Source organism: Bactrocera tryoni, chromosome 5 (genome assembly GCF_016617805.1).
Source record: "Bactrocera tryoni isolate S06 chromosome 5, CSIRO_BtryS06_freeze2, whole genome shotgun sequence".
NCBI classification, from domain to species: Eukaryota; Metazoa; Arthropoda; class Insecta; order Diptera; family Tephritidae; genus Bactrocera; species Bactrocera tryoni.
In genome coordinates, this window is record NC_052503.1 from 12,817,989 (window position 1) to 12,831,680 (window position 13,692).

Sequence of the window (13,692 nt, forward strand, 5' to 3'; positions counted from 1 at the left end):
TATCAATGAAATTCTTTATTGAGAAGGACGATTCGATGCCATTGTGTATGAAACTCGTTTTCTTTTGCATGACCACGACGGGCACGTTTGCAGAAGGCCAGATGCTGAACCCTATTTTCGACGGTTTGAAGCACAAATCGTACGATTCTGCTGCAATTTCACTTTCGATATTCCTAAGAAGTTCATCAATCGTCGCTGGTGTATTAGCATAGATCATAGACCTGACGTAGCCCCAGAGTAAATAGTCTAACCGACCGAAACGGCCAATTGACTGGGCCATTTCGTGAAGCATTGAAGTACTTCTCCTAAAGAAGTCATATTGACCATTCGAAGTAATATTTACAAAAAATCAGCTTTTATGGTATATGAGAATATACATATTTTTGTAAGTTACCTAACAGTTCATTGTAGCGTTCGATGTAGATTCAATTTGATAATGCATTTGTTTATATATTTTCTTTTTGCATAAATATGAATATGTAATTACTACTCGTTTTTCGCGGTATTGTTGCTATTTACAGCGCCAACAACGACTTGTCAGTGGTTCTCTTGACTAGAAAGCTAGATAATCGCTCACATATAGTACTCATCAATTTATAGCATGCTTAGAGAGCACCGTTTGTTCGCTGATTAATAAAACTGCAATTGTAATATAATTGTTGTTGTCAGTTATAAATTGTAATTTCTAATCGCTGTTTAGATGTTAAGCCTAAAGAGAGTAAAGAGTAGTAATGGGTAATGTACTACATTATTGTACTAGCTCAAAATAAACAAGTTAATATAAAGAACTGACGAAAAATGTCTCATTTAGAAAAAATTAGTCATATATTTTGCGTAACAATATAATACGCATTTCATTAGGATAACTTATATTACAACTGAGATCCTGTATCATAGACTTATTGCCCGCTCGAGTTCGAGATTTTTGGAAGTTCATTCAGATCCGGTATCCATCATATAAATATATTTTTATGACTCTATGACTAAAATTTTAATAGTAATGAATCGAACATGCAACTGGTAAAAGTCACATAAACTGGCATAATCAAATAGACATAGAAAGCAAAGTGTTATAAGACTTTAATAAAGGAGTGCATCGATCCTTATATTGACTCAATTGAATAAATTTATTGGCGTTTTGACGTTTCATATTTTTTAAAAGAAAACAGAGACCAAACAACAGAATGGCGATGTTTCTGTTTCAGTTGAAGTTTTATTTACATTTTAAGTGTTTGAAGCAATAATGAGCAATAAACATTATTTTTACAGATTTTTTTTTGAAAACAAAATAACAAAATTTTTAACAAATTATTTTTTTGGGATTGAAAAATATTCTTTGAGATTATATACCAACACTATACCATATGGCTGAGTATCCATGGTATATAGGAAGCGACACGTGTATAAACACCAGGAAATCCGGGTCGAGCACATTCATAGCCATAAGAAACCAAGCCCAGAATATAATAATGATAAGCGCCGTTTTCCAGCTAAAATATATGAAGTTAAAAAGGTTCAAGTTATTCTCAAGGCCAGATATCCGAGTGTGCCAAAAACACATGTGATTAATTGAAAGCATTGAATTTTGAAGCCAAATAAGTTGACTCATATGCGTAAGGCTTTGTGTAATATTAGAAAATATGATTACCATCGGCATCATCAATGGCCCACCGGAATCCCCTTGACAGGCATCGACATGAGAATTGCCAGCGCAGATGAACTAATAAGGAAGTTAAATTTTAGTCACATTTTAAATAAACTTTATATAATTGTATTACTGGGGCTTCACCTCCGAAACTTACCCGATCTGTAAATACTAAATTTTGAAAAGCGGCTTTATATGACTGTATACAAGTCTGTTGAGTCACAATCGGCACCTGCACGTCACGCAAAACGTTCGAACTGGGCCCTTGAAACTTCACTGCACCCCAACCAGCGACGAACGGATTGTTGCCAACGAAATCTTTTGCAAAACGCTCGCCTTCGGGTAGGCAAATGGTGCTTATATATGCTAGGGGATACAAATATATACTTATGTAAACACATTTATATAAATCTTATTTAAATATAAGATTTGAACCCAGCTATAGAGACCTGTGGTACTCTGAACTTAATTACCCGAATTTGGAGCCGGGGCACTTAGACGAATCAATGCAATGTCATTAATTATATATTGCGAGTTGTACTGTTCGTGTATGATTTTACGTTCAATGGGTATGCTTATAGCGCCCGTCTCGTTGGGATTACTTATATCGTGGGCACCCAAACGTGCTGTTATTAGCAGAGAATTAACACAATGACCCGATGTCAAAATATAACGGTTCGATATTAAGCTACCAGCACAGAGGTATTGCAATGAATTCACTATATTCTCATCGCGATAACCCAAAGCTGCGATCCAAGGGTATGCGCCTAAAATACATAAAACGAATTGTTTTTTTCTACAAGTTGGAATAATGAATATCGTTAATACACCCACCTCGTCTTGCTTCCGTGCCGCCTACAACTTTATTGGTATAAGCTGTACTCACGCCGCACTCTGCACCGCTCCTCTTAGGTGCCAAGCGTGTTGGTACAATTGCTGCGGAGGAATTTACACTAGGAGTATAGGGTGGTAAGCTTGGCGGATTCGGTGGTTTTGTACTTTCTGGCAAATACGATGGTAATATAGGTGATGTAGCTGTTGTTGGCATTGCAAGTGTTGACGTTGGCACATTTGGTAGTGAATTTAGTGAAGAAAATTTAAATGCGGAAGCGTACGGGTTATTCTGCTGCGGTGTGGGGAGATTTGGAATTCCACCGGGGGGCTGAATGTTTCGGTTGGAAACACAGCAGATCTGGAAAATGTCTAGTTAGTAAATATGTGTTATAAAATGTATTCACTTATATTTTTATAAGCGGGTAAGCGTTAAGAAATTTTTAAACGGGGCATGTTAACGTAAAAAGACCACAAAAAATTTAAAAAGTTGATTTTGATCGTGCAGTTTGTATAAGACGAAATTTTCCTGACATTATCAAAAAATCATAAAAAAATAAAATTTTTTTGATGATCATTAACTGATGATGATCGAAAAGGCTAACTCTCAAAGGAAATCAAACCAACGTTTTGGACAAAACGTTCGTGAATGGTTCGGCATGCGAAAGCTCTGTGCGAAGCCGAACCAAAACCCACACCATACATTGCTAAATACACATTGCAAATTCCAAATTTTTTCAGCAAAATGTTCTTAATTTAAGAAACACAATCTCATCATTAACTGAGTGGTGATTAAATCCAAACTCATTTGTATAAACTGAACATGGTGAACCAAGCCGCACGAGCGGAAAGATACGACACTCAGGTGGCAAAGATTATTATATTTTGAAACTATCGACCTTTACTTACTTGGGCTTCGCACTCAGTACCGATTAATATCGTAGATAGAATACAAGCCGCCAATAGGACGAATCCCTAATGAAATTATTCAAATCAAAGCTCCTCAATAGACAATATACAAGTATACTGACCCTTTGCAAAACCATAATTCGACCTGTACGTACGCACAGCACAGCGACTGAAATGACCATGTAAAGAGAGTGGTCAAAAAAGAAGTAGAGCCCACAGCATTCACCACTAAAGCAAGGGGAAAACCGCGATCAATATGGATTGACGAACTCACGAGAAACATGAAGAAGCTTGGCAAACAAGCTTAAAAAAACGCAAATGGCCTAGTTATCTGGAAGTCACGTGTGCGGCAGGTCAAAATTCACAAGAAAAATTAGCTTCAAAAATGTTGCGTCATCGACTATATTGAAAAGAGATAATCTTCCTCAAAAAGGAGTTTTAAATAACGGGTGATCCAAGTTGAGGTATCACTCATGGTCAACATAATCGGCCTACTGTGCGTATTATTCGCAGCATTATCGCTCATCTTGAGGCCCAGCATTCATTATTGGATAATATTCGACCGAATCCGACCACGTCCAGCACGCAGTGAATAAAATTAACAGCCGTAGCTGATAGTCTACACGAAGACCGTGGAGAGTCGGTTCGGCGCCGTTTTCAGCAACATAGCGACTTGGCGCATTTGACGTCGAGATCTTAAATTAAAAGCGTACAAAATACAGCTTGTTGAAGAACTGAAGCCGCTCGACCTTCCCAATTGACAGCACTTAGCTGTATGGTCTCTTGAGGAGTTCTTAAAAGATCTGACGTTTACGAGTCAAATTTTTGTTCCCCGAAGAAGCCCATTTCTGGCTCAATGGGTATATAAACGAGCAAAATTGACGTATTTGGGACGAAGAGTAACCTGAAGAGTTTCAAGAACTGCCACTTCATCCAGAATAGACAACGGTTTGATGTGGTTTGTGGGCCGGTGGAATTATCGGTCCATATTTCTTCAAAAATGATGCCGATGTGAACGTAACCGGTAATGGCGACCGTTATCGCGCCATGATAACCAACAATTTGATGCTTGAAATTGAAACTCGTGATCTCGGCGACATTTGGTTTCAACAAAACGGTGCCACATCGCTTTAGTCAAAGAATTTATTGAGAGAACACTTCGATGAGCATATAATTTCACGTTTTGGCCGGTCGATTGGCCACCAAGATTGTACCCATCGGATGGACCATCAGGGTCGTAGTCGCGGCCAACATTTGAAAGAGATAATCTTCAAAAAATAAGTTCCGAATGATAATTAACATTCCACATTAAATTGAAAGTTTCTGTGTTTTTCCTTTAAAAGAGTAAGGATCCTCGAAATGGATTACGCTTTATTTAATTGATTACCTTCGACAGTAAATACATTTGTTGAAAAAAATAAAACAATGGAATTTTGCCAAGAAGTTGTGTTTTTCTTTAAAGCGAAATTGTAGATCAATAGGATTTTATTACCCTCGTATACCGAATGAAATTATTTTCGTTCACCCGATTGAATTCACTTTATACAAATCGGTCAATATGTGAAGTACATGAATGAAGTTGGATGAAAATATTAAATATCATTAAATTATTGTCTTAATTTCAGATCGTGTCAACAACATTACCCCTACCTCCATATTGTTTTAAGAATTCCGTAAAAAGCAACAAAATATCATTCACCAAGAAAATCGACGCAAAATGTTCATTTGTTCATTCTTCTTCTTCTTAATTGGCGTAGACACCGCTTACGCGATTATAGCCGAGTTAACAACAGCCGTCATCAAAAGGGGGGTCTCTCATCCGAGGCTGTGTTTTCTTTTTCATTGGGGGTGTTTTTTACGTGGCGGGTCCCAAACCCAGCGCACAACCCTATGCAGGGGATGTTTCGCTTTCTCACATTAGCTCGCCTTCGAACGGATGTTCTTAGGCTACCCAGAGAATACTTGGTCAAAGACCGGAAGTAGTGAGCTGCTTGAGCCATGTGTAAAAGAATCGTTTCTGGCCACTCCCAAGTGAATGGCGATCAGAGAACTTTCCTCACTTGCGTGAACTTCTACACATGTTCATTACTAGGTCAAAAATATATATAGTAACTGTACTAATCTCACAAATACTTATATATTTGACCATCTATATTCATATATTTATCATAAGTATTAGAAGTAGTTGTGTACTCACCATAAAATTGATGCCATCATATCCGCACATTGCACCGCTCACAAAAGTCTGAAAATCCGGCAAATTTGGCGAATATCTTGCTGCTTCATAATAGTCCTGAATCAGTTGTGGGCACGAGTTCATATACACGCATTGGCCACTTCGTTGACTCGAATCTACACAAAATTGAGCTAATTTAAGAGAAATGAGAGAAAGAAAGTAGAAGAGTAGAAAGTAAATTGGGTCAATTCGGTGTGCTATCAAAAAATTAAGTGGCACAGTATATGCCTGAATGCTAATCAATTAAGTTTCCACTTGTCATATAAATACCGGAAATAATTATTTTAATTATGTGGGTTAAGATAATAGAAAATTAATGAATGGTTTATGCTGTAATGAAAATTATTATTTTTTGAACTTAAAATAGAAAATTTTTTAGGATTATTTTTACTTATTTTTTTCAATAATTTTGCTCTCTAATAATTTGCAATCAAATTAATCCTCTTAATTTCGTAAAGCTTTTAAATTTCATATTGTATTTTTAATATGACTTTTTATATAGTATGCCTACATAAAATATAAAAAATAAATTTAAGATATATATACATATTTTTTATTAGATATATTTATAGTTTTATAATTTTTTTTTAGATTTTTTCATATTTTGCGACAATTTTGTTTTGATTTTTCCTCAAAACTAATAAGTTACCAAATATTTCTTTACAACAGGATTAAATAGACAGAGCAGTTTCATATCCTTCGGCCATTAGCATATTTTATAAAAAAAATTTGTATAAAAAATCAATCTATATTCCAATTTCTATTAAATAATAATTTTTTCATAATTGAAATACAAAATTATTAACAAATTTAGTGATTTCTTGCAATACACATTTCACTTTCGTCGCTTTCTGCGCCGGCGTCCACTAAGCGAACTGAAAACCAACGTATCCGATGGATTGGGCGCTGCGCTCGGCTGTACGCCATTTCGTGGGCCCAAAGGGAAATTAAAAACGTTAGAACTACCAATTGGTTGTTGTTGCAAGCTCTGCGCAACATTCGGTTGCGCATTAACTGGCATGAAAACTAGACGATCGGACGATAAGGCTGCGCCACTTCGGAGCGCCAAAGACGGCATCGGCGGAGTTGGGCCCATTCCATTCATCATACCATTCATCATACCATTGACCATACCACTTTGCCTTGGGTCAATGCATGGGCAGTAGGATATCGGTGGTGTGCCGCCATTTAAACACGCCAGCGGCTGAGCCGGACATGGCATAAGTGTTGTGATCGTTGATGGCGTTGGTGGTGTTGGTGAAAATGTGGACAGTGTGGTGGCGGCTGTCGTGGTAGTTGTGGTTACGGTTGTGGTTGTGGAAGCGGTTGTCGTTGTGGTTGTAGTCACTGTGGATGGCGTTGGCAATATAATGACTGGTGGCAGTGTGATAAAGGGGAAGAAACCTGGATAAAATGGACAAATTCCTTTGATGCCCGCCAGATAATTCAGAAATGGCCAAAAGTAAAGTTTATAGCACAAATCGTTCCACAGCATGCTGACCAATACAATTTACGAAACGCTCGTTGATATATAGAAAGCAACTCTACACCCATCTATATAACAGAGGATGTAATGGAAATCCGTTTAAACGCGTTATGTTCAACGTAAACGCACCGATGCGACTGGATGCCGCGGCTTGCTGCATTCAACTGTATTAGGCCCATTTGTCAACTTGTCAACAATTCAACACCATCGGTTCAACCTTTTTGCAGTTAGCAGCAATTTCCTGCTTCGTGTACTCCAAAAATTATTTTATAATCATATTTTCTTTTGCATTATTTGCTTGCCGTAAAGAGCGAACGCATCGTCACCTACTAAATTCAATTGTGCTCAGAGCTTTAATTGCACTGCCTCATACAGGGTCATGTGAATTTCGTGGCATAATTCGATAATTTTTCAATAAGGTCATAGTAAATTATAGAAAAGCCATGTGGTAACATTATCCATACATCTCAGTGTCAGCTGCATAGATAAAGAATGCTTCAATGAGTACTTGACTGATCGAAATTGATTGCATCTTTCATTGACGATAGATATGAATACCTGATAGTTATACCATTTTACTATTCGACATCTATTAGATTATGACAGTATATGTGCTTTATACCAGTTGTTTATTCGATTCTCCAAGATTCAAGATTTGGCAATTAGATAAATATGAGCCCCCTTCGCCTTGGGGCGAATTCTTGTGCTCCAATTCAGATCATCCGAATCGATAAAAAAACAAGGAATTTGTTTTAAATTTTGTGTTTCCAACGGAATTCATCTAAGGAATTGTTTAAATCTAATTTATCACGAACACAAATATTTGAGTGACACAAAGCTTTCAGTGAAGGTTGTGAAGTCATCGAAAACTTCCCTCATGCGAATCGTTCATCCACCTCTGCTAATGACGATAACATTAAAAAAGTTAGAGAAACAGTGCTTGTTCGTCATGTTGCTATCAGAAACCTAGCAGAGGATCTCAACATCTCTATGGATCGACTTAACACATTTCGGTTAATATTTCAGTTTTAGGAAGTTATTCTTATTATTTACTTTATTTCGGTTCGGGCACTAATTATTGATATTTTGACTTCACCAAAACAGCGAGAAAATTCAAATCCCTTTTTGCATTGATCGTTTTTGTTAAACGAAATCTGATAACAGCCTCTAATTTAGAGTAACTAGTTCAAACATTGATATTTTTCAATTAACAATACCCAATATTATTTTTAACCTGCACCCTCTACCCATGGCAAAATGATTCATATTACAAAAATAGTACTAAACTGCATTGTTTTACGGTTTATATACATACATATATGAAAACAGAAAAATATGTGAATTTTGTCGATTAAATCATTACTTCACGCATGACGGTTTGCGAAGGAACAAAGTGTTTATTTGATCAAATTAGAATAACTCGGCCAGTGGCTTTTTTATCATTCATACCCATATGTTATTTTATTGATGCCGCCGCTGACGAGCTGGTTTATCCAATGCTTAATTGTATAGCATTTTGTAATTGCTGTTGGAATGTGTTTGTATTCACACTTTGAGATGACCGGTAGGAAAAAAATTAAATTCCCATGAAATAGATTTGATATGAACTGTATATATAAAACATAACTTCAGCTATATACCGCAGACCATTTTAACTACTTACTGTCTCTAACAAAATTTTATATTAGAAATAAGATTCTAAAACATTCCATTATTTCTTATTTTAGTTAAATTATATCATTGGTCAATATAAAGACAGTTGTTTGATACTTCCTCAACCCATAAACTAGTAGTACTTGAAGGTATCGCAGCAAATGTTGTCTCCAAGCAGGAAGATCCCACTATCATCGACTCAAACATTTTCTCACATTCCTTACGAAATACATAATCACCATAGCAAATGTTGTTGCCTGCTTTTTCGATGGCAGTGTTGTTTTGGTGGTCAACTGAATCAATTATTGTAATAATTGTAATTTGCTCACATACCATTTAACTACGTTATTCCTTACAAATGTCAAATAATCTTCAGACTTTTACTTCTCATATAAAGGGCCAGCTTCCCGACTATCGATCTGCCTCTGGATCAAACATTTAAATTAAATTTAACGTATTTTAATACAAAACTCTATTAAAATCTTCAATATAGATGCCTAAGTCATTACAACTTTACCAACGGTTAATCCAATTTTCAATACACTTGTTATAAGTCTCGACATCTAAATGATGCATTTGATGAATATAAAGTGCTTTGCCAAGTTTGTTGAGCATCATTTTGCGACTTCTACTTAACGTCGTTCTTACAAAATATTCAGGTCTTTTCATACGAGTCTAGCATTAACACGCAATATATCCAAAACATTAACCAAAACATTAAGCAACACGTATTTTGGCGATCCATAAGAGATTTTGTGACCACTATCTCTCTGCTGCCAACACGACGATCAAGCACTGTTTCTTTAACTTTTCTGTTATCGTCAATAACAAGGTTGAGTGAACCGAGCATCACTGAATGCTTCTTTGCGTTCATGATAAAGTAGACTCCCTGTGATACTATTGCAAACAAAAAATATCAAGCAAACTTCTGGTTCATATTTTTTTTTTCATTTAAGTATTTATCATTTCGGTATACGCCGGACCAGTCCGGGTTAAATTTGATCAGGTGGTGCATATGTAAAAAAATTTAAAATGTTAAGGACTTTGTACATATCGGAGATAAAGCACAGTATAACTCCTGCCAACAGGTGCTACTTTGGGATCGGTAAGCAATTGAGAAGCAGATCCCTCTCGACGAACAAAAATTACGCCCTATAAATTTCTCATTATTCTGGTCCACGTATAATAATACGGTGCAGTAACATAAACGACGACAAACCGAGATGAAAAAGCACTTATAACATATGAGATAACGGTTCTTCACAAGATCTTTGGATGCTATCGTAAAGATGAAACCACGAACTGTAAGAGTTATATGGCGACATGGATATAGTAAAGCATATAAAAATTCAACGAATGCGCTGATTAGGCCATGTCGTTCGCATGGAAGATAATGCACCAGAAAAAAACTCCTTAGACTCGAGACCCATAGATGGACAACTGAAGCAACGGAACCTCCGCATCCAATGAAAGCCAAGAGACCTGTCTGCACTTGGGATGTACAACTGGCGTGACCTGGCAAAGAGTGGAGGCGACATAGTGCGTTGCGATTTTTACAATGGATAAAAATATCGAACAAAGAATTTGTCTCAAATGTTGTATTTATAACCAAATTTCGTGTGCGGAATCGTTACAAATTTTGGAAAAACCTTACGGAAATTCACTTTTATCAAAAGCACAAGCCTACGAGCGGTACAAAGCCTTCAAAGATGGTAGAGAAATCGTTGAAGATGTGCCTCGTTCTGAACGATTCGAACTCTTTAATTGATAAAAAATATTAAAAAAGAATATAGTGCTTAAAAATCGTCGGGCAAATGTTAGAGAGATGGCTCGACATCTCTCGCGAGTCCGTTGAAATGATTTTGGTGGATTTTTTGGGTATAAAACACGTTCTTGCTCGTCTCTTCTCGATAAAACTTTTTCAAAAAGAATGCGATTGTGACCGAATTTAAAGGCATAAATGCTATGAATACCACCAACAATAAACGTGTTCACCAGATTTGGCTCCGTGCGATGTTTTCTTCTTTCCCAAACTGAAATTTCCGCTCCGTGGAATCAGTTTTTAGCCGATCGAAGAAATAAAAAAAAATTTGATGAAGGAGCTGAAGGTTATCTCAAAAAGTGCTTATGAAAATTATGAAAAGGGGTTCGAGGACTGGAAAAATCGTTGGCATAAATGTATTTAATCTGGTGGGGATTCCTTCGAAGACGACAAAATAAGGATTGATGAATAGTTAGATATTTTACGTTTTATTTACTATCTCCGGGTACTTTTTGTCACAATGTATATGTTTATTATATATAACTAGTATAAATATAATATAATTTTGCTTATAACTTTTGTCAGTGCAGCCTCCTAATATCAACCTTTTAAACTTAACAGTATCCACATTCTATGACCTTCACATGAGTCAAACCAAATTTGCCGTAACTTCCATGCATTCACTATTATAATCGTAAGCATTTATACATTTCATCATTGTTAACGAAAGATCGCACTCGAAAGATAAAAATCGGAATATTTTCACTCACATTCAATGGACTTCACGACGTTCAATAGCCAGGCTATCAAAACAACGCACTTCTTCGCTTTAAAGTCACACAATCTTCGTTTCATTTATGAATTTTATTGAAATATCAGAATTTGAAAGTTAAAGAAGTCCTTAGTCTTGATGCCACAACTGCCCGGGTGCAAATGTTATCATTGACCGATTCACTCTGAACGTGTTACACTTTTAAATAGTCAACAATTGCGTAAATCCCCGAAACATCATCGAACACTAATGTCTAGTGATACATTTAAACAATGGATAATGGAAGCGATGGGAAAAAATATTCACTTAATCATGGTAATGGTATAATTGTTACGACCACTACAACAACTGCAACAATGTACGCTCATTTATATGCAAGCATTTAGTAATCTAGAATATATTGTTTATAGCTATGATTAAACTAAGAAAAAAAATTAAACATTATTATTATTTCAGCTCGTTAAACAAAAGCACTGAATGTGATGATAGAATTATGAAAACAATTGAAACGGAAGGCCAAAAAGTCATCAACTATTAAAGGACCTAAAGCTTATGTGTATTTATTCTAATATGTTTTATTGTTTATATAATTATGTCAATTATGAAACAGAAGTGCGAACAAAAAAAATTCATTGATATTTCGACAGCTAATAACAACACGAGTGAAGTTCGTTGCACCTTTTTTTCTTTACTTTCCGTAAATGTTGAAAATACAAAAAGCTAAGCCAAATTATTAGACGGAATTTTAAAATTTTTCGATGCTTCTGACACTACTTCCCGAAATATAAACTCCAACTGGGGTGACACTAAAGAATTGATCATGCCTGTTTTGAATCGAAGCTTTATAATGCGGTGTGTCCTAACCTGGAAGAAATATAACTACTTGTATTTTCCTTATATATTAATGAACTAAGAGAGTGGTGAATCGAGCAATCAACTGACATAAATACAATAATATTCCATCAACAGATTAGTATGGAATAACAAGAGATTAAGACCTCATTGAGATATCCACAATCTCTCTAGTATTGCATTATGTTAGATTGTTTAAATACTGCGAGCACAGAAGTGACGAATCGAAGATGCCGATCAGCAGCGTCATATCTGGTTTACGCATCTATGCAGTTATCATAGTTACAATCCAAACAACTGCCAATTAATGATATTTCACAGTGAATTCCACAACGTTACCAGAAAGCAACATAGAACACAACGGTCAGATCTACGCTACCGGAAAGGAACCGGATTTTGATCTGGTCAAGAACTGTCAACTCTACAGCAGTTCTAAAAATGACCAACAGAATAATTCATTCGAGTTATTTTATCCGATTTTAATGATAGTCTAAAAAGAAGATATGTCATTAAACCGTTAGAAATTAACGTCACTAGGCTTTGTAGGATATTCCATGACTCAAAATCTTATATTGGACTTTTAATGAAACAACTCAGACTAACTTCCATTTTTACACGCGGCGTGGGTAAATATTTTGTCGGACGCTCTTTGACAAAACTGTACGAAGGAAGGCGAAGGTTAATTGAAATATCTCATCCACCTTTGGCGAACTTTGAGAAATGGTTGGGATTGATATTAGCCGCCTAAATAAATTTGTGTTGAGCTCTAAAAGCTTTGTCCATTTCTGAAGATCTAGGAGTTTTGGGTAACAGAAACAATTGCGTCTAATAGATATGTTAATCCTAACGATATTTTCTGTTAATGCTCGAGAGATCGTATTAGTTCCCAACCATTATTCTTATTAAAACAATCCAAAAATCGAGCAACATTACAAAAGCTATTTCTTTTAAGGAATCCACTTGGAGGTTCGAAATCGATTTTCCTTTATTTTGTTAAAGCATTTTATTCACTTCAAAAACAAAAAAAAGTAAGGAAGGGCTAAGTTCGGTTATAACCCAACATTTTATACTCTTGCAACTTGTAAGGAGTAAAGCCGGGGATACACCCTTCATGGAGTCTAGGGCGAGTTTTCACCCGATTTTATTCCCCTGTAAGTTCCAAAATCGTTGTATTAGATATCTACTAGGAGCTAACGCAAGTAATGAGCCGATTCAATCAATTTTTGACACACCGACATGACATTGTTAGGAAAGCATTGTCCTTGAATTTCAATTTTGCATTTCTAAACATGTCTCTTTGGACATGCTTTATCGTGTTAATTAGGACCCCACATTCATGGAGAGCATTATAATTGAAGATGAGACATGGGCTTATGAGTTTGACATGCAAATAAGCCAACAATCATTGGAATGGAGGAAAAAACGTGACAAAACAAAAAAAAAAACTCGTCAAAGCCGCTCAAAAATCTAGGTGATGCTCCTTGTTTTTTTCGATATACCTGGTTTGTGCATCATGAATTTGTTCCGAACGGTCAATATTTTTCTA

The 13,692-nt window shown here is 36.0% G+C and overlaps 2 protein-coding genes across 3 annotated transcripts; both read right to left on the reverse strand.

Annotated features, from left to right (window-relative positions):
• Positions 1 to 1,236: 1,236 nt before the first annotated feature.
• On the reverse strand, positions 1,237 to 11,573 carry LOC120778998 (venom protease). The gene is made up of 7 exons (XM_040111101.1): positions 11,293 to 11,573; positions 5,583 to 5,752; positions 2,480 to 2,837; positions 2,119 to 2,412; positions 1,803 to 2,011; positions 1,649 to 1,720; positions 1,237 to 1,490 (listed from the first exon to the last, which is right to left on the reverse strand). Exons 1-7 carry the CDS (start codon positions 11,375 to 11,377, stop codon positions 1,356 to 1,358), a joined length of 1,323 nt encoding a protein of 440 aa, XP_039967035.1. The 5' UTR covers positions 11,378 to 11,573; the 3' UTR covers positions 1,237 to 1,355.
• On the reverse strand, positions 6,238 to 7,247 carry LOC120778999 (endochitinase A-like). Of its 2 annotated transcripts, XM_040111103.1 has the most exons (2): positions 7,026 to 7,247; positions 6,238 to 6,968 (listed from the first exon to the last, which is right to left on the reverse strand). In XM_040111103.1, exons 1-2 carry the CDS (start codon positions 7,114 to 7,116, stop codon positions 6,457 to 6,459), a joined length of 603 nt encoding a protein of 200 aa, XP_039967037.1. In that variant the 5' UTR covers positions 7,117 to 7,247; the 3' UTR covers positions 6,238 to 6,456. The 2 variants fall into 2 exon arrangements, with proteins under 2 accessions (XP_039967037.1, XP_039967036.1); XM_040111102.1 differs by having other exon boundaries at positions 6,238 to 7,247.
• Positions 11,574 to 13,692: the final 2,119 nt, after the last annotated feature.